Source organism: Jaculus jaculus, chromosome 6, assembly GCF_020740685.1.
Source record: "Jaculus jaculus isolate mJacJac1 chromosome 6, mJacJac1.mat.Y.cur, whole genome shotgun sequence".
Taxonomy (NCBI): Eukaryota; Metazoa; Chordata; class Mammalia; order Rodentia; family Dipodidae; genus Jaculus; species Jaculus jaculus.
Genome location: NC_059107.1, coordinates 1432079 through 1453630, shown reverse-complemented (window position 1 = coordinate 1453630; position 21552 = coordinate 1432079). Strand labels below are relative to the sequence as shown.

Genomic DNA, 21552 nt, shown 5'->3' with positions numbered 1-21552 from the left:
GCTTCATTTCTTATAGTTGGTACTTACATTTTTTAAGATCACAAATTTATATACTACTTTCAATTATTCTTCCTAAACCTGACTTCTATCTAGTTACACTGCATTGAAGAGCCATCCCTGATAGATATGACAGCTGATTGTAAAACTGTAAAGTTTAACTACAGTAATTTCTGATTTTACATCAGCTTCAAAACAGTCATTCTATAGTAAGATATGTAGCTCACAGGTAGAGCATTTGCCTGGCATGTACAAGATCATGGGTTCCATCCCCAGAACTGTTTAAAAAAAAAAAAAAAAGAATTAGAGAGATGGTTCAGTGGTTAAAGTGCTTGCCTGCAATGCCTAACAGCCCAGGTTTGATGTCCCAGTGCCTACATAAAGCATGTACAAAGTGGTGCATGCATTTGGAGTTTATTTGCAGTGGCTAAAGGCCCTGGAACATCTATATATGCTCTCTCTGCAACTAAAAAATTTAAAACTTAAAATTAAAAAAAAAAAAAAACGCTCTACATCTTAGAAAAGAAATTCAAACTCCATAGTTTAGAATTCAGAATTCCCTAACTTTCCAACTTAAAAAAAAATTTTTTTGTTCATTTTTATTTATTTATTTGAGAGCGACAGACAGAGAGAGAAAGGCAGGGGGGGGGGGAGGAGGGAGAGAATGGGCACGCCAAGGCCTCCAGCCGCTGCAAACGAACTCCAGATGCATGTGCCCCCTTGCGCATCTGGCTAACGTGGGTCCTGGGGAATCGAGCCTTGAACCGGGGTCCTTAGGCTTCATAGGCAAGCGCTTAACCACTAAGCCATCTCTCCAGCCCACTTTCCAACTTTTGTTCAAATACTTTTTTCTGTATCTTTTGATATAACCAGTCATCTTTGAGATATGCTCCACTTCCCTATCTTCCAACTATTAGGTATACCATTTGTGCACTGGAATTTTATCCATACTTTTTAAAATATTTTTATTTCTTTGCAAGCAGAAAGAGATAGAAGCAGCACACAGAGAGAAGGGGCACATCAGGGCCTCTAGCCACTGCAAACAGACTCCAGATGCATGTGCGACTTTGTGCATCTGGCTCTATGTGGGGCACTGGAGAATTGAACTCTGGTCCATATCCTTTGTAAGAAAGCACTTCAACCCTTGAGCCATCTGTACAGCCATCTATCTGTACTTTTTTAAAAAATCCATACTTTTAAGTACATGTAGTGGACCACAAGCTGTTTTCCTCTAACATGATAAACAAATATGCTACAAAGCAGAACTAGACAAAACATAATAAAAGAAATTCTGTTGAATGTCCTTAAAAGACCATTCAGATCAACAGCTTCAGTAACAGACTATAATACAATATAACTCATGCTTCCAGTGACCCTATGTCAAATGTTTAATATGTTTAATAACCTATTATGTTTTAACCTTATAGTGAGAGATCAATGAAAGAAATCTACACACTTCAAAAGGCATGAACAGAAATGAGTCCTATGCCATCTTTCAATGGAAGGAGAAGTGAAAAACTGGTGACTGGGGAAGAGCAGGGCTAGGATAGAATACATGCTAGGGAAGCACCTACCACTGAGTGACATTCCCAGCACAAAATGGTGAAATTTCAAAATGGAATAGCCAAAAATAAATTTCCTATTTTTCATTATTACAAAAGTCATCAAACCACTCTCTAAAGTTGTAACTCCTCACTAAAATTTATTCTTTTCTGTACTTAATCCATACAATACTCATTTACCATATATTAAAACATCTTTTGGGTAACAAGCTAAAACAATTTGCTGTATTCTGTTTCTACCAAGAATGTAAGACATTTGAAATGTCATATACACAGTAATTTGGTAAATACTATTTTCTAACATGGAAATACTTTGAAACTTCATATTAAAATTATAGCAAAAATGGAAGGCTACTCCTTCAAATATTCACCTCGTTTTAACAAGTACATTAGTTGAATTCTACAACTAAAAAATATAAGTCTAGTATATATAAAATCAGCTGGTTTGCTTGGACTACAGGCCTAACCTACTTTTGATAGGCTCAATTTAGCTGAGGTACTTGTACTCTCAAAACATAAACCATCCTGCCTCTCAAAGTCATCATGTTGTCAGGCATTGTCGCATATCCCAGCACTTGGAAGATGGAGACATGAGGCTCAGAAATTCAAGGCCAGTCTCAGTCACATAGTGAGTTCAAGACCAGCCTTGGCTACATGAGACCCTGTCTTAAAAGAAAAAAGTCATCACTTTGCTTTCTCTTATTTCTAGCCAGGTTTCTACCGTATATCAAACGGCCAACTAAAAGTTTACTTAGATGATAATCCTCAATCAGAACCTGTCCTTAGTGGCAAAGTGTAATATTTAGTGCCTTGGTAGAAAACAAAAACAAACCACAAAATAACATCATTGTAAAAGAAGACTACTAATTAGTATAAAGCTTCAAGTAAGGATCCTGAGTGCAGGCAGCTAGCATAAAGCTTCAAGCATAGATCCCGAGAGTGAAAGCGCCAAGCATGGATTCTGAGAATACTGTTATAAATAGCTGATGCTGCTACTGCAGGTATTTTACAACCCATCCGACTATTTAAGTTGTTTAAAAGGCATGGGGGATAAAAAGTCAACAATGGGCTGTGAAGATGGCTCAGTTGTTAAAGTGCTTGCTTGCAAAGCCTGATGGCCTGGGTTCAACTCCCCAGTACCAATGTAAAACCAGATGCACAGAGTAGTGGATGTGTCTGTAGTTAGTTTGCAGTGGCAGGAGGCCCTGGCATGCTCATGCTTATTCTCTCTCTCTCTCCCTCAAATAAATAAATAAAATATTTTTAAAGCTAAAAAATAAAATTAATATCTTGGTATTCAAGCTTGTCCTTCCTCTTATGATGCCTATCCAGTTTTCCAAGCCTAAAGCATCATTTCAGTCCCCATTCTTACCCATTCTACATCACAAACTTTTCTCACCAATTCTACCTTAATCCTTCTCTCTCATATGAGCTATTCCATTAGTTTCAGATCTTTTACCAATGTAAAATCTATTTCTTTCTTCTCTTCTCCCCCTACCTTCATCCATTCAATACTATCCTTAGTAGTTGTCCTGAGACTACATTTTGTTGATTTAGTAGCCTTGGAATCTGGCACTGCATCTGATTACAAAAGAGGCTCAGATACAGCTGACCCTAGGTACATGCAGGGGAGTGGTTCCAGGATTCTGAAGCTGTCTATAAAGGTTACAGCATCTGCACATAACCTACACTACATCCTAGATGACTTGGGGCCCTAATACAAAGTGAACACTGTAGAGTTGTTATGCATCAGCTAAGGAATAATAAGGAAACATTCTGCACACGTTCAGTTTAGATGTAATTTGTCTAGTATTTTCAGGCCATGGTTTTGAGTCTGAAGATAAGGAAGGCCAATTCTAACCCTCTGTGTTTCTCTAGCCTCACCACAGGTCTCAATTCCCACTTACCTTAGGCAGGCACATGCTATTGCTGAAATGCCCTGGCACTTAAAGGCCCCTAAGCATCCTTCAAATGCCAAGCTGGGTATCTAATATCAAAAGAACCTTCTTATATTCCTCTCAAACATAGTTTACACTTCCTTGCTATGACCATTCTAAACCTTGAAAATAGAGGTCTGCTGCTATATTCATTAATCTTACTTAGGTTTGTTTTTTTTTCCCTCAAGATAGGGTCTCACTCTAGTCCAGGCTGTCCTGGAACTCACTCTGTGATCCCAGGCTGGCCTCAAACTCAGAGATCTTTCTACCTCTGCCCCCCAAGTGCTAGGATTAAAGGTGTGCACCGCCACACTGAGCTAGTTTTTAAATGACATCTAAAAATCTCCTACAATAATACAGGTTTCATGCATTTTCATTTTAAACACTTTTATATATCTAGAGCCTAGAAATTAATAATATGCAGTCAATGCTTATATTGTATGAATTCAAGGGGAGAAACAATAATGTTAAAAAGCAAATATTCTCTAAGGGAGCCAAAAGAAGCAATAAGCAGAAGCTGTGCCTCACTTCTCAAGATTAGAAACAAGTCCTTAGACTTCCAACGCACGAGGCACAATCTAGAAAAAGCAAACAAAATGAACATTCTTAGTATTCAAATGAATCAAGAATAATAAGCAGAGTTGTGCAGCAGAAGCATGCTGGGCCCATGAACCAAGAATACTGGTTCCAGGACAGCCAGGGGTAGAAGCAAGGGGACTACCTGTACAAACTTGACCTTAGTGACATTTGGTGAGAAAATAAGAGCCAACATAAACAGATAGGGGTAATGGCAAAAATGTGTTAAGCACCTTGTATTGCATTACACATTTAAGAACTGTTTAATCAACTCCTACCAAATCAGAGAGCCAGAGCCTCAGAGGCCCCCAACACCTCATCACTGAAGCAGACCAAAAATGAACCCAACATGGCTCAGGGAAATTTTGCGGAAGAGGGGGCGGAAAGAATGTCAGAGTCACATGTTGGGTCAGGATATGCAGAGACATTTATTGTACCAATAACTAACTCCACAAGTCATGACCAATATACCTCAACAAAGAGGGGCCAATGGGGAGGGGGTAGGTCATGGATGAGCCTAATAATGGTACCAAACTGCCTGTATTTGCTGAATAGAAAACTAATTTAAAAAATAAAAAAGAACTGTTTTTTGAGTATTTACTATTTTTCTGGCCTAACAGGTACTTGACATACAATTTTAAGCCTCAATACTAAAATAGATAATATTGTTCTCAGTATATAAAGAAAAGAATATGCAAGGAATAAAATTATATTAGAATTCTCTTAGCAACCCACAAGATAGAAGCTATCTGTATCTTATAGATAGGGAAACTTGGACTCAGAATTAATTTAAATAATTTGCTTAAAGTATCCCACTCTGAGTAAATAATAAAGCCAGAGCGTAATCACACCAAAGTTCTAAACCTCTCTTCATTATAATACTCTTCAGAATTCTACCAACTGACAAGACCAAGATCTCATGTTCATTCTCCACAGATAGATGATGATGATTAGACAGACAGACAGACAAATAGTAAATCTTGGTCTCCTAGCAACCAAAGCCTAGAAGTTGTAATATTATGATTTTCCATGAGATCAATTCCATTAAAGATGAAGAATTAAATTATTCCTATTTTTGAAATTGACTCAAACAAACAAAAACTATAACCAAATAAAAACTCAATAGTTTCAGCCAATATTATGGAAAATTTTGAAAACTTTTGAAAGAGTATCTATAACCTTGTCTAACTTCCCCTATGTGCCCCAGCCAGTCTATAATCGGACTTCTACTTCCCTGATTCCACGGAAATTTGCTCTGCGTATATTGAGACATGTGTCAAAACCTAATGACCCAGCTCAGATCTTTTACTATCCTAAACAGAGGCATTATTTATCACAGTGAAAATTCCTTCTTTCTTCTTACGTTTTGGCATCTGTAATGCTGTTATTTCCTGTTCTCTTGTTTAAACTCCTTGACCACTTTTCTTCAGTCCTATTCCAAACTAATGTTGGCTGCACCTTAGGGTTCCCTCTACCCTCCCTCTTCCTATCCTATGGTCCATGAGTAAGTTTCACAGTTGTATATGTGTGTATTTCCCCTCTCTCCTACTGATTTTCAAGTGGAGCTCTTACACTATACCTCCTACCCCAGGAAAAGTGATAAAACGTTTGATCAAACACTCTTCCTAAATGATCACTTAACTTCCAATGCTGACTACTTGATGATCAAATCTGCTGAATCCCCAACCACTCTCTGGTCAAGATACCTATAGACAAAAATCAACTCTACCACTTACTTGCCTAAATCTGTTCCTCCTCCTCTATTTCACATTTGTATCAAAGCATCAATGCTCACATGCTAAAGACCTTCTGAATCATACTCCAGTCATGCTGCTGGGTTTCCCTTACTCAGTCTAACAAACCCCTATTCCTCTTCCAAAATTCAGCTCAATGACTAAGACAACTTCCACCAAGCGTCCCAAGCATAATTTTCTCAGGTATTGATGCTCAAGGAGAACCAAGGAGCGCCAGCTCACTAGCCCTGGCACCAGAAACTCTTAGCAAAATGTTTGATTGCGCCTGATCCACAGCGCCCTCTACTGTCCAAAGTCAAATGCATTACCTGGATAGGTTGACCCAACCTCAGGGTCATCCTCCAAATTTACCAGCCAATCAGGTATTCAGGTCTTCCCCTTACATACCTGAATCCAATGCTATAAAGGCTGAGGCCTTCTAGTTCCCTCTCTCCCTCCTCCTCTCTCTCTGACTTGAGGCTCAGTGTGCAGTGTGTGTATGTAGAGTGCATGCACGCATGCATTCCTTCTCCCTCCCTCCTCTTGTTTCCCCCCTTACTTACTCGGTGCAGACACACACATGGTTGAGTCAGTCTCCACTCCAACCCAGCCTGGCAGGGTGACAGTGGAAGAGCATTACATTGTTTCTTTTTTGTAAAAAAACAAAAAAAAAATTTTTGTTTATTACTTTTTTGAGAGCAACAGGTAGAGAAAGAGGCAAAGAGAGAGAGAGGGAGAGACAGAGAGAGAGGGAGAGGGAGGGAGAGAAAGAGGGGTATGGGCGCACCAGGGCCTCCAGCCACTGGAAATAAACTCCAGACGCGTGCGCCCCCTTGTGCATCTGGCAATGTGGGTCCTGGGGAATCGAGCCTCGAAATGGGGTCCTTAGACTTCACAGGCAAGTGCTTAACCACTAAGCCATCTCTCCAGCCCCATTACATTGTTTATTGATGTAAACTTTTCTACTTGCCACTGTAAGTTTGGGGTAGCCTCTCATTGTAATTACTCGTATGATTTTTCTCTGATCTCCATATCTACCAGGTGGGTGCTCTTACAACTCTAGACTTGCTACCTGTGTACTTAAACTCAGGCTAGCCAGGAGTGCAACCCTCTTCATCACTCCTTTCTCCTCTGAATCTCTTGTCTCTTTTTTGATATCTGCCCTCTCATTTTTTTTTCCCACTGAGCCTCACCATTTGTCCTTTTTTTTTTATTAAAACTAAAATGCACACACCACTTTGTGCATCTGGCTTACATGGATCGTGGGGAATCAAACCTGGGTCTTGGGCTTCAAAAGCAAGTGCCTTAACTGCTAAGCCATCTCTCCAGCCCTGTCCTCTTAACTCCCCTAAAAAAACATGGCAGATGCCATGTGGTTTCCTCCTACACAAGTTCTTAGATACTGCTTTTTGCATATTTATACGGCTTTACTCTAATTTCTCTCTATAAACCTGCTTCTCTCAAGTCCACGTATTTGCAGCTTTACTTTAATTTCTCTTTAAAAGACGCAGTTTCTCCCAAGTTTATGGGCTTATGGCTCTATTCCAATCTTTCCCCAAAGATCCTCAATTTCTCTCCTGCTTTCTTTCCCTCTTCAAAAAAGCACATGGTGGTGTGTTCTTTCAGTCTTGCTATACTTCCCTTCTTCAGGAAAGCATATGGCAGGTGCCTTGTGTTTGTCTTCTGAGCCCCTCTACATATACATCTAAGGACTACTTTCCATGGGCTTACAACCTGTTCCAGTCCTTTTCTAAAGACCCAATTTCTCTTAAATGAACCTTATAGTGTTTCCCCATGACCGCATGTTTCCTAAACCCCACAATTTGTGATTTTCCCCTAAATAAACTTGATTCATAATTTGTCTTTCTTGAGTCCGTCTTTATTCTTTATTAAAGGTAGGACAAAGCCCCCAAACTTGGGGTTAATAAATTCTGGGGGACTCCTCCTGAAGCCAAAACCATGTATTTCTTTATATATTTCTTCTTTCTTTTCGTTTTTCAAGGTAGGGTCTCACTCTAGCTCAGGCTGACCTGGAATTCACTATGTAGTCTTAGGGTGGCCTCGAACTCATGATCATCCTCCTATCTCTGCTCCCAAGTGCTAGGATTAAAGGCATGTGCCATCACAACCAACTACTTTATATATTTCTAATCACCATGTAACCAGGTGTGTTATTTTTTTCATTTGTCTTCCTACAACTTTGTAAACCCACTTACAGCAAAAGATCCAAGCCCAAGGACAGAAAACTTACAGTACTGGACACAGGGGTTGTTCAACAAATAGTTTTAGAATTGAACAGGACTATTTTAAAATGCTATATTCAAGTATAATCAGGTCTTGTATGTAACACTTGTTTGTTGAGTGAATTTGTTGCATAATGATTAACATACTACACTGCGAACTTCCTACTTGTTTATGTGCAATTTTGTCGGGGGCGGGGGGGCGGAACCAGTAGATGAAGGTAGAACACTGTCCCCAGCTGAAATGAGCTATACAGAAATAGAGTCCCAGTTCCTCCTCTGTAGTGTACCACACCCACCCACTCTGCTGTCACAACTTTCCGCAGCTTTCAGGTTAAGTCCCACAAATTTATGGTAACTCACAAGTTGTAGCCTATCACAAAGATATCTACATGTTCAAACCAGGCAGTTTTTTCAAAATAAAGTACTAGTTATTGTAAAAATATTCATTTCTTCCTTACCCATTTAACATGCAAAAGATGCTACCATTTTTACATTTTTTTTTAATGTGTCACTGACAAATTTCCCACATATGTGCTACTTTGAGTGCTGCACCCAATTCCATTTCCCCACAGGTCCTGTGGTTTCTACTGCATAGCAGTGGTTTAAACACAGAACTGAATATGTGACCGCTTTATGAACTCTTTAGTTTCATGCCATGTCAATATTCTCTCAAAGTCCAGTCCAAATTTTCACAAAAAGTTTAGACTATATCCTTAGACCATCAAACCTTAGCCTGATGGCTTTGATTACCGATGAACACAGGGCTGATTTTTCTACCTGAGCTCTGTAACCTGCCTAAGCCTATCTCAGAAGCCACATTCTCAAACCTGAACTTAGATGTTAACTTTTAACATCTTCCAAAACATACTGGCATTCTGATTTTACAAAATCGTGTTATACATCACATTCAAGTTAAAAATACAGTCACTAACAGCATTATTCCAAATGTAACTTCACTTTTACATGTACAACTTCCACTTTAGTCTCCACACATATGCCAAACTTATCTTTAAATCACTATCCTCCTTCCTAAAAATATTGTGGTTCTTTCTTTGGCTACAGGAGAAAAGAATAAATCTTAGCTCACCAAGCTTCAAAACCTGGGCCAGACACACCTTTGCAAGGTTCCTTAAGTCACTCCTACTATTACTATTATTATTATTATATTACTATTACTATTGGCCTTCTCCCAACACCTGACACCTCAGTGCATTCACTGTTTGACCTGTTGAAATGAGCCCTCCCCAAGTTTGCAAGCTCCTACTGTGACTTTTTGTAAACTGGCACTATACTCTCCATAAATTAAAACATTCTGTTCATCCAAAGCACTTTGTGCATCTATTAAGAGAGCAGAAACAGCATGCTCATCTTTGAATTTGTCTAACACTGTAACCATCATGTGCTATTCCTTGACATGTAAATTAAGTTACTGAGAAAATATAAATGGTTAAGAGAAAAGGCCTAAAGAAGTTTAAAGTTGCCTGGTGTGGTGGCGCACGCCTTTAATCCCAGCACTCGGGAGGCAGAGGTAGGAGGACTGCCATGAGTTCAAGGCCACCCTGAGACTACATAGTGAATTCCAGGTCAACCTAGACCAGAGTAAGACCCTACCTCGAAAAACAAACAAACAAACAAAAAACACAAAAAAGAAGAAGGGTAAAGTTAAGGCAGCTGGAATACCGCATGAGCCTCCATCTTGTATAACCACTCTCTTCTTTAACTACTTGTTCAAACACCCAAGTCTGTTGCATTCCATGGTAGTCAAATGCACACACACTTAAGTACATAGTATGATTACAGTTTATTCAGCATTTCTTGACTTTACAGTTTTATTAATCACATTCACATTGTAGCATGGCTACCTCCCTAAAGGGACTATAAGTTTTAAAACATGTTTATCAATAAGAGATCTTGTAGAGGCTGGGATATGGAAATTCAAATTTTATTTTTCTTTTCTAGTAAATACATTCATAGCTGAATACTGAACATATGCAGGCTTTTTCAAAATGACAAATGATTTAAAACAGAGCTTTCCAACCAGCAGACAAAGGAAAGGGTACAAATATACAGAAAATATTTATCCTTTACCCCTCATGGGCCAAGCTACATAACTGTGAGCTACTTTCAAGCACTTAATCCACTGTGTCTTTTGTATATTATCTTCTGTACTGTTCTATGTAGAAAAAAAAAAAAAGACTACTTTATAGAAGGTAAGAAGGCTATTAAGGATGAAGTGAGATGCCTAAGCATTAACTAACATATTGGTTAAAATTACAAGTACAGTAGATAAGTTCCTTTATTTGTAGTCATAATCAAGTTCTGTAAACCAACTTCATGTCTGTTCAAAATTTTCCAACAATTTAGTTTTACTTTCCCAGCATGATTTAAAAAAACTCCAACTGCCTATCACCCAACAGCTACATCACCACTGATCAAGACCCAGGTGAAATTACTCAAGGTCTGACGTTCAACAATCTTCAGTCTTGAAGGAAGATATAACTTTTGTCACATACTTTTTGTCCACTTCATTATCTTTTTCATCTACTGAAAACTGATCAGACAGATCTACCTTAAATAACATCCACCCACTAAAACTCACACACTACACACCCCCCCAAGAACAAATCTTTAGCAATTACATCACACTTATGTACTGTCATATACAAAACCTGATTCCCAATAGCATGGTCTAGTCACTTTAAATCTCTCTAGGTTTCAGTTTCCTCGTGAGCACCTTTCAAACATTTTGCTTAAAATAAGAAGACTAGACTAGGCAACTGGTCTAAAAGTAGGAAATCTTTTACATTAATTTAAAACATCATTATGTTCTAAAGACTGTTTTAAACAGCAATTACCAAAAAAAAAAAAAAAAATCTTCAAGCTCTTTTGTGCACCCTTCATCTCAGCTTCTACGACCTACAGAACTCATGTGGAACGGTGAAGCCTCGTGTCCCCTACTGTGAAAAACCGTGCTGTTACCAACTCATCTCATCTCTGATTACACTCTCTTCCTCCAAAGGGAAACCCCAAGCACAAGCAAGTGGCTGCACCAGCAAACAAATAATCCACCCGTAAAACAGGTAAATGTTCAAGCAAGATTATTTCAACATCTCGTAAAAAGTCTGCTTAACAAGCCCAAGAAAGTCAAACAAGAGGAACACTAGCAATGTCATTTGCAGTAACAGCTAAAAGAAAACTGTGACAAGTATCGGTGAGCAGGTTCTCTGCAGAAGATGAAGGAGAAAAAGTTACCAAAATAAATAAATAAATAACGACTGCGGTTGAAAGATTCGCATTACTGGAGCGAATGGCTTCAAGTAATCAGTACCACTCCGAGTCCCCACAATACCGTAAAGTAATCTCTTCATCTGATAACTGCCACGTTATCTGCCCGGCACCCTCCCAATAAAACTCCACGTTAAACTGAATTTAAAATAGTTACGAGGGGACAAACAGGCTCTGGCATGGTGGCGACTTCGTCCACCGAGGGCGAAGTTGCACACTTGCCAAGGCCGCGTCCCGCAGGGCCACCGTAGTTAGACGGCCACCGCGCTGGCCCGGGCCGGGACTCGGCGAGGGACCAGAGCGGAATCCGGAGCCCCGGCGCGCCCCCGCCGCCAGGCAACGCCCCCGCCGGCGCCCGAGTGCGCGCGGGGCCGGTCGGAGCGCGGCCGCGGCCCGTGGCCCCCGGAGCCGCCGAGCGGCCGACCCCCCAACTACAGGTGCCCGCGGGGAGCCGCGCCGCGCGGGGCAGGCGCGCGCCTCAGGCCGCACGCTCACCTCTGGAGATGCGCCGCCAGCCTCCGCCGCGGCCGCCGCCTCCTCCCGGTGAGCGCAGCGGGGTCTGCCCTGTGGAACCACCATACCAGTCCCGCCCGCCGCCGCAGCGCCGCCGCCGCCGCCGCTCTTTGTTCCCCTCGAGGGCCGCCGCCTCAGCCGCCAGCCGCCGCCACTACGCCCGCCCGCTGCCCCCGCACCCCGCTGCGCCCGCCGCGCCGCGCCCGCCGCCGCCTTCGTCTCCGCGCCGCCGCCGCCGCCGCCACCGCCGCCGCCGCCTCCTCCGCGCCCCCCTCGTTTTCATTGAAAGCAAACAAGCATCATGGCGGCCGCCACCGTCCCCGCAGCCAGCGAGCGCCGCGCTCGCCGCCGCCTGCCCAACATGCCGGCCTCCCATTGGTTGCCGCTCTGGACACGCCCATCCCGGTCGGCCTGCTCTTCCCCCGCGCTGGCGGGCAGTGAGCTGCTCCGGCTCGCGTGCCCGCGCTCGGCTTTTCCCTTCCCGCTTTTACCGCTCGGGCTTGATCGCGCGTTCTGTTTTCTCCTCTTTGTAACGCTTCTCCCCGCTTCATCCAGGTCCTTTTCCATTTCCTGTTGTTTACCTTGTCCTCTGCTTTTTCTTTAATCTTCTCTCAGTTTTTCCTCTTCCTTTTCCATAAGCTTTCGCCTGCCAATCATGTGGCAGTCTATGGGCAGAAGTAACATCCAACAGATTTAAAATCCACTGCTTATTTTAAAAATATTTTATTAATTTGAGAGAGAGGGAGGAAGAGACACAGAATGGGTATGCCAGGGCCTCCTGCCACTGCAAACGAACTCCAGATGCATGTGCCACCTTGTGCATCTTGCTTACTGGGTACTGAGGAACCAAACCTGAGTCCTTAGGCTTTGCCGGCAATCACCTTAACCATCTCTCCAGCCCCCAAATCCACTGATTTTATGGGGAAGGCATAGGATTAAGGAAGAAGAAGTGGTTTCCCATTTACATGGCAAGCTAGGATATATTAGTAGCTCTTTCCTAGAAAATCAGTCCCGAAAAAATGAGTGAAATGCATTCCAGGAGCAAGCCAGAAAGACATGCATAACCCTTAAGGAGCTACGGAGCAGGGACACCTGATGTTCAACCCTGGAGTGCCCATTACAGGTGAACAAATGGGGTGCAACGCCACACCACACCATACTATATACACATCACACACCACACATACAAAGAAAAAATTTAGCCTATTAATCATATTTCAAATTATATACCCAATATGTTTTTGTTCAACTGCCAGACATTTCAGGTGAATGACCACTAAATTTAAACCAGTTAGTCTCAATTGTCACCTCCAGAGAGTGAAAAAAATAAAATAAAACTCCAGACAGCTCAGGATACCCTGATTTGTATTTACTGTACTCCTTCCAGGGTTTTCTGAAGGTTTGGGGTGAGAGGCAGAAGGGAGTCAGGTATGACTGTTAAGAATTTGCCCCCAGCAACTGGAAGGTAATCTGGCTTCAGCTCTGTGTGCAGGGCTATGGTTGCAGTTTCATGTGGCAATGCTGAGTTCCGAAGAAAGCATGGAAGTTCTTCCCACTTCAAATATTGCAAGGTGCCAATGCCTAAAGCATTTGCTCCCTATTATGAGATGTGTGGTTTTAGATTTAGAATGATGGATGGCAAGAGCCCGAATTATGAAGTCTGAAAGGTGTTTATTATGGAATGTTATAGGAGTTGATAGAAGGATGACTTTGTTCATGGCAAGTAAAGTTTCCCCAAACTGACCTTGCATCCTGACCATCCAGGCTTCATCCCACCCCTCCCCCCACAAGCCATCATGAACCAACTAAGGAAGAATATCTCCAGGACATGCCCAAAGTCCTTGTTGTACTGGAATGATGATACCATGATGACCTCTTTGCCTCCATGGGCAGTGGTTAATCTTGGACTTAGAAGGTGTTGCCATAGGGAGCCTCAGTGTTGGTTTGGAAACAGAAATCTGAAAAGACCCACAGAAGTGGGTCCTCTCAGAGATGGTGGGTCCACAGGGCTTCTTTAAGGAGTCCAGGTGGCAGTTATTCCAAGTCACCTCATGCATAACTTTATTGGTGGGCCACCATCTGGATTTATTATTACTCACTCATTAGTAACCTGTTTCAAAGCACTCTAAGCAGGAATGGGAATTGTTGGCTCAGTATTCTATTTGGACAAATCTGATATTTAATGAAATACTCCAGGAAAACCAGATTGACTTAGTGATTTTTATCTTTTCTACCTGTTTACTCCTAATTACTATGTTAATTTTTTGTTGCTATGACAAAGATATCTGAGACAATGTAAGGGAGGAAGGACTTATTCTAGCTCATAGTTCAAGAGGTTTCAGTACATATTTGTTGACTCCATTGTTTGGCCTTGAGATAGGGCAGAGCATCTTAGCAACAAGTGCACATGGAAGACTGGTTTGGTCACCAAATGGTGGCCACAAAGCAGAGAAAAAGAAAGGAGAGGGAATAAGATCTTTCTATACTCCTAGTGATTTACTTCCTCTAAGCTCAATCTCCTACTTTTCACTACCTCCCAAGAATGGTATGAAATTATGAATCCATTAAGGAATAATACCATTGCTTAGGCCAGAAGATCCAGAATCCAATTACTTTGCAAAAACCCACCAGCTGACCATGTGTCCCCCAATATAGGAGCCTGTGGCGGAAATATCATATTCAAACTGTAATCATTGTCTACATCATTATTTTTGACATGAGTGTTTTGTAGTTAACACATAGTTGCATCACTTTTTTTAAAAAAATTTTTATTTATTTGAGAGCGACAGACACAGAGAGAAAGACAGATAGAGGGAGAGAGAGAGAATGGGCGCGCCAGGGCTTCCAGCCTCTGCAAACGAACTCCAGATGCATGCACCCCCTTGTGCATCTGGCTAACGTGGGTCCTGGGGAACCGAGCCTCGAACCAGGGTCCTTAGGCTTCATAGGCAAGCGCTTAACCGCTAAGCCATCTCTCCAGCCCGAGTTGCATCACTTTTTAACTTTTTATTGTTAACTTCCATACATATACACAATATGTCATAATCATAATCCTCTCCTTTTGCCCCTTCCCTATCCCTCCATTAAATCCTTTCTTCTTTCCAAGTAATCACTGATCTATTTTGATGTCATTTTTTCTTTCTATTATGAAGGTCCTGCATGAATAATGTCAGTCATTGTGAGGTCATGACTATTATGACTACTTTGTGTCAAAACAGTATTGCAAGCACTTCTCCCCTTTGGCTCTTACATTCTTTCTGCCACATCATGTAACAATCTATGGCTCCTGGACACCATATTATCTTCTCCAAAAGGGTACCTCTGCCTGAACTTTCTCTTTTTTAGCTAGTGAAGAAGTAGATTTCCATATGGTTTATTCATAACATCTTTAATTTTTAATTAACCCTCCTCCCACATTCTCTTCTCCTCCATTCCCTTCCCTGAGATCCCATTTAGACCATCCAACCAGAGTATTCTGCCTCCCTATGTATCTTCCCCTTAAGCCCTCCCATTTCCTCCCTCCTTCATGGCTCCTTTCTAATTTCCTGCCCTACTACGGACTCTTATTCCAACTCACAAACCTAAAGATTTGTTATATAGCAATTCCTCAGAATTGAAATAGTCTGTCCTAGAGGGAGGAGGAAGTCAAGAGGTTATCAAGTCTTGGAAAGCTGGAACTTAAAAAAGATCCTTCCCTCAGGCTTTATAAAGAGTCAACAAACTAGAGGAGAACCTCTCACACCTGCCTTGCAGATACACATGTAAGTCGTATAGTGTGCTGGAGACTGAACAGCTGAGCTGCCTGCAAGCCATCTAATAAGCAACAGGTACAGTTTCCCTGAGTTATCACCTGCTTTCCAAGGTGGGCTTTCCAGTCATGCAGCTGCCTTTGAGTCACCCATGCTCTGTAAGTAACCCCATTAAACTCATTGGTTCTACCACTTTCAAAACCAAACTGGTTTTGGTGCAATCATACTTTGGTCTCACTTCTGAAACCTACCTGGAGTGAATTAGGCACGTGTTTGTGTTTCCCCAGGGAAAAAAGTTTCATTAGACATTTGAAGTTAGGATCCATATATGAGAGAGAACAGGCCTTGTGTGACTTTATAAGCCTAGTTTACCACACTTAGTATGTTTTCCAGATCCATCTATTTCCCTGCAAATTTCATTTTTCTTTAGAGCTGAATAAAACTCCATTGTATCAATGTACGTCTTCATTATCCATTCATCAATTGATGGGGATCTAGGCTGGTTCTATTTCCTAGATATTGTGAATAGAGCAGCAATAAACATGGCTGAGCAAGTACCTCTATACTAATGAATAGAAAGTCCTTAAGGTATATACCTAGGAGTTGAGTCATATAGTAAATCTGTCATATGGTAAATCTATTTTTACCTGTGTCCATAATCTCCACACTGCTTTCCACAATGGCTATACCAGTTTACATTCCCACCAACAATGGTTCCTCATTCCCCACACAACCTCATCAGCATTTATTGTCATTTGATTTTTTTCTTTCATTATTTTTCTTTTTAATTTTTTAAATTTATTTAATATTTATTAACATTTTCCATGATTATAAAAAAATATCCCATGGTAATACCCTCCTTCTCCCCACACACTTTCCCCTTTGACATTCCATTCTCCATAATATTACCTCCCCATTACAATCATTGTACTTACATATATACAATACCAACCTATTAAGTACCCTCCTCCTTTCCTTTCTCTTCCATTTATATCTCCTTTCTAACTTACTGGCCTCTGCTACTAAGTATTTTCATTCTCACGCAGAAGCCCAATTATCTGTAACTAGGATCCACATATGAGGGAGAACATGTGGCTCTTGGCTTTCTGGGCCTGGGTTACCTCACTTAGTATAATCCTTTTCAGATCCATCCATTTTTCTGCAAATTTCATAACTTTTTTCTTTACTGCTGAGTAGAACTCCATTGTATAAATGTGCCACATCTTCATTATCCACTCATCAGTTGAGGGACATCTAGGCTGGTTCCATTTCCCAGCTATATAAATTGAGCAGCAATAAACATGGTTGAGCACGTACTTCTAAGGAAATGAGATGAGTCCTTAGGATATATGCCTAGGAGTGCTATAGCTGGGTCATATGGAATATCAATCTTTAGCTGTTTTAGGAACCTCCACACTGATTTCCACAATGGCTGGATCAGATTGCATTCCCACCAGCGGTGTAGAAGGATCCCTCTTTTTCCACATCCCCGCCAACATTTATAATTATTTGTTTTCATGATGGTGGCCAATCTGACAGGAGTGAGATGGAATCTCAACATAGTTTTAATCTGCATTTCCCTGATGACTAGTGACATAGAACATTTTTTTAGATGCTTATATGCCATTCGTATTTCTTCCTTTGAGAATGCTCTATTTAGCTCCATAGCCCATTTTTTGATTGGGTTGTTTGATTCCTTATTATTTAACTTTTTGTGTTCTTTGTATATCCTAGATATTAATCCTCTATCAGATATATAGCTGGTGAAGATTTTTTCCCATTCTGTAGGTTGCCTCTTTGCTTTTTTCACTGTGCCCTTTTCAGTGCAAAATCTTTGTAATTTCATGAGGTCCCAGTGATTAATCTGTGGTTTTATTGCCTGAGCAATTGGGGTTGTATTCAGAAAGTCTTTGCCAAGACCAATATGTTGAAGGGTTTCCCCTACTTTTTCCTCTAGCAGTTTCAGAGTTTCACATCTGATGTTAAGGTCTTTAATCCATTTGGACTTAATTCTTGTGCACGGTGAGAGAGAAGAATCTATTTTCATCCTTCTGCAGATATATATCCAGTTTTCCCAACACCATTTGCTAAAGAGGCTGTCTTTTCTCCAATGAGTATTTTTGGCATTTTTATCAAATATCAGGTGGCTATAGATACCTGGGCTTACATCTGGGTCCTCTATTCTGTTCCACTCATCTACATGTCTGTTTTTGCGCCAGTACCATGCTGTTTTTGTTACTATGGCTCTGTAGTACAGGTTAAAATCAGGTATGGTGATACCACCAGCCTTACTTTTGTTGCTCAGTATTATTTTAGATATTCTAGGTTTTTTGTGATTCCAAATGAATTTTTGGATTGTTTTTTCTATTTCCATGAAGACTGCCTTTGGAATTTTGATGGGGATTGCATTAAATGTGTAGGTTGCTTTTGGTAAGATTGCCATTTTCACAATATTGATTCTTCCAATCCAGGAACAAGGGATGTTTCTCCACTTCCTAGTGTCTTCTGCAATTTCTCACTTGAGTGTTTTAAAGTTCTCATTGTAGAGATTCTTTACTTCTTTGGTTAGGTTTATTCCAAGGTACTTTATTTTTTTGATGCAATTGTGAATGGGAGTGATTCTCTGATTTCATCCTCTGTGTGTTTGTTGTTAGCATATAGGAAGGCTACTGATTTTTGTGTATTTATTTTGTATCCTGCTACATGGCTGTAGGTTTTTATCAGCTCTAACAGTTTGCTAGTATAGTCTTTAGGGTCCTTTATGTATAGAATCATGTCATCTGCAAATAATGATAACTTGATCTCTTCCTTTCCAATTAGTATCCCTTTTATGTGTGTCTCTTGCCTTATTGCTATGGCTAAGACTTCCAGAATTATATTAAATAAAAGTGGGGACAGTGGACACACTCATCTTGTTCCTGATTTTAGTGGAAAAGCTTCCAGTTTTTCCCCATATGTTGGCTGTAGGCTTGTCATAAATAGTCTTTATTATGTTGAGATATGTTCCTTCTATTCCCAGTCACTGTAGGACTTTTATCATGAAGGGACGTTGGATTTTGTCAAATGCTTTCTCTGCGTCTAATGAGATGATCATGTGATTTCTGTCCTTCAACCCATTTATATAATGTATTACATTTATAGATTTGCCTCACCAACATTTTTTGTCTTTTGTTTTCTTGATGATAGCCATTCTGACAGGAATGAGATGAAATTTCAAAGTCATTTTAATTTGCATTTCCATAAGGATGTGGAACACTGTTTTAAATATTTATATGCCATCTGTGGTTTTATTTCCTGAGCAATTGGGGATAAATTCAGAAAGTCATTACCTATGCCAATATGTTGAAGGGTTGCCCCTACCTTTTCCTGTAGCAATTTCAGAGTTTCAGGTTGATATTAAGGTCCCTGATCCACTTGGATTTGACTCTTGTGCATGGAGTAAGACAAAGATCTATTTTCATCCTTCTACATTTAGAAATCCAGTTTTCCTAGCACCACTTGTTGAAGAGGCAGTCTTTTCTCTAGTGAATATTTTTGCCATTTTTTTCAAAAATCAGATGGCTTTAGCTGCCTGGATTAACATCTGGGTCCTCCATTCTGTCCCATTGATCTACGAGTGTGTCTTTGTGATAGTACCATGCTGTTTTTGTTACTATGGCTTTGTAATATAGCTTAATGTTGGGTATGGTGATACCACCAACCCTAATTTTGTTGCTCAAAATTGTCTTGGCCACTCGAAGTTTTTTGTGCTTCCAAATGAATTTTAGGGTTCTTTTTTCTATTTCTGTGAAGAATGCCATTGGAATTTTATTATTCAATTATTAATTTATTTATTTGAGAATGACAGACACAGAGAGAAAGAGGTTGGGGGGGGGGAATGGGCGCACCAGGGCCTCCAGCCATTGCAAACGAACTCCAGACGCGTGCGCCCCCTTGTGCATCTGGCTAACGTGGGTCCTGGGGAATTGGGCCTTGAAACGGGGTCCTTAGGCTTCACAGTCCAGCGCTTAATGGCTACACCATCTCTGCAGCCCGCTATTGGAATTTTAATGGGGAGTGCATTAAATGTGTAGATTGCTTTTGGTAAGATTGACATTTTCACAATATTGATTCTTCAGATCCAAGAACATGGGATGTCTTTCCATATTCCCTAGTGTCTTCTGCAATTTCTCACTTGAGTGTTGTAAAGTTCTCATTGTAGTGATCCTTCACTTCCTTGGTTAGGTTTATTCCAAAGTACTTTATTTTTTTATTTATTTTTGAGGCAATTGTGAATGGGAGAGTTTCCCTATTTCATCCTCCACATGTTTTTTGTTAGCATATAGGAAAGCTACTGATTTCTGTGTGGTTATTTTTTTATCCTGCTACATTGCTAAAAGTGTTTATCAGCACTAACAGTTTGCTGGTAGAATCTTTAGGGTTCTTTATGTATAGAACAATATCATCTGCAAATAATGATAATTTGATCTCTTCCTTTATAATTTTTATCCTTTTCATGAGTATTTCTTTCCTTATTGCTATAGCTAGGACCTCCAGTACTATGTTACATAAAAGTGGGGACAGCGGACACCCTTGTCTTATTCCTGAATTTAGTGGAAAAGCTTCCAGTTTTCTCCCATGTAGTACTTTGTTGGATGTAGGTTTGTCATAAATAGCTTTTATAATGTTGAGATATGTTCCTTCTATTCCCAGTTTCTGTAGGACTTTGAAGGGATGTTGGATTTTGTTGAATGCCTTATCTGCATCAATTAAGATGAACATATGATTTTTGTCCTTCAGTCCATGTATGCAGTGTATTACATTTATTGATTTGCATACATTGAACCATCCCTGTATCTCTGGGTAAAGCCTACTTGTTCAGGGTGAATGATCTTTCTGATATATTCTTGTATTCTGTGTGTCAATATTTTGTTGAGAATTTTTGCCTCTATGTTATGAGGGAGATTGGTCTGTAATTTTCTTTTATGTTCTGTCTTTGTCTGGTTTTGGTATCAGTGATACTGGCTTTGTAGAAGGAGTTCAGTAGAATTTCTTCCTTTTCTATTTTATGCAAAAGTTTGAGAAGCAGTGGTGTTAGTTTGTCCATGAATGACTGGTAAAATTCACCAGTAAATCCATCTAGTGTTGGACTTTTTTTCAGTTGGGAGACTTTTTATAACTGCTGTGATCTCTGTCCTTATTATAGGTCTATTTAAATGGTTTATCTCATCTTGTTTTAATTTTGGTAGATCATATGAATCAAGAGATCATCCGTTTCTTTCAGATTTTCAAACTCAGAGGCATATATATTCTTACAGTATTTCCTCATGATTTTCTGAATTTCTTTGATGTTTTGTAATAGTGCCTTTTTCTTCTCTAATTTTATTAATTTTTGTTTCTTCTTTCTTCTGGTACAATTTACTGAGAGTTTATAAATCTTCTTTATCCTTTCAAAGAATCAACTCTTTGTTTCATTGATTCTTTGGATTGAGTTTTGGTTTCTATTTCATTAATTTCTGCCCCAATCTTTATTATTTCTTCATGTCTACTGCTTTTTGGTTTGCCTTGTTCTTCTTTTTCCTATGCCTTAAGGGGAAGCATTAAATTGTTTATTTGTGAGCTCTCTAATTTCTTTTTTTTTTTTGTAAGTTGTATCTGAAATTCATTTATTTGTTTTTTTCCTCAATTTTTATTAATATTTTCCATGATTATAAAAAGTATCCCATGGTAATACCCCCCCCCCACTTTCCCCTTGTAGTATCTTTATTCAGTGTTCTGTTTTAGGTTTGAACTGGGTTGGATTGGGATGTGGTTATAACCACAGATGCACAGGTAATGGAGGTTGCAGGTTTGCCAGCAGACCTGGGCTGGTGGCTGACATGAGTGCTAGTTTGGAGACCTGAAATCTCTTCAGCCTTCAGCCATAGCCGTTCCTTGCTGGGGGGGCTCCAGGGCAGTAGCACTTTCCCCGCTCCCTC

At 40.3% G+C, this 21552-nt stretch overlaps 2 protein-coding genes across 6 annotated transcripts in view; both read right to left on the bottom strand.

Annotated features, from left to right (window-relative positions):
- The window catches only part of Cnot6 (CCR4-NOT transcription complex subunit 6), a 67471-nt gene extending 55556 nt beyond the window's left edge, over positions 1-11915 (bottom strand). For 3 of the 5 annotated variants that reach the window (XM_045151861.1, XM_045151864.1, XM_045151865.1), the window contains exon 1: positions 11829-11915. The gene's annotated coding sequence lies outside the window, so the exon portion shown is untranslated. Of the gene's footprint in view, positions 1-11397; positions 11415-11490; positions 11512-11828 lie in introns of those variants that run through there. The other 2 variants (XM_045151862.1, XM_045151863.1) reach the window with 2 other exon arrangements.
- LOC123461437 (glycine-rich cell wall structural protein 1.0-like) lies at positions 11487-12413 on the bottom strand. Its single transcript, XM_045151630.1, has 2 exons — positions 12212-12413; positions 11487-12118 (listed from the first exon to the last, which is right to left on the bottom strand). The coding sequence occupies exons 1-2, from the start codon at positions 12411-12413 to the stop codon at positions 11487-11489; spliced, it is 834 nt and encodes a 277-aa protein (XP_045007565.1).
- Positions 12414-21552: the final 9139 nt, after the last annotated feature.

What these genes read in the sequence shown, in the direction of transcription:
- LOC123461437 (XM_045151630.1), bottom strand. Translation starts at nt 12,413, where the DNA reads ATGGAAAAGGACCTGGATGAAGCGGGGAGAAGCGTTACAAAGAGGAGA. An exon ending in CGGCAACCAATGGGAGGCCG is followed by an intron (nt 12,119 to 12,211) that starts GCATGTTGGGCA and finishes AATGAAAACGAG; the next exon opens with GGGGGCGCGGAGGAGGCGGC.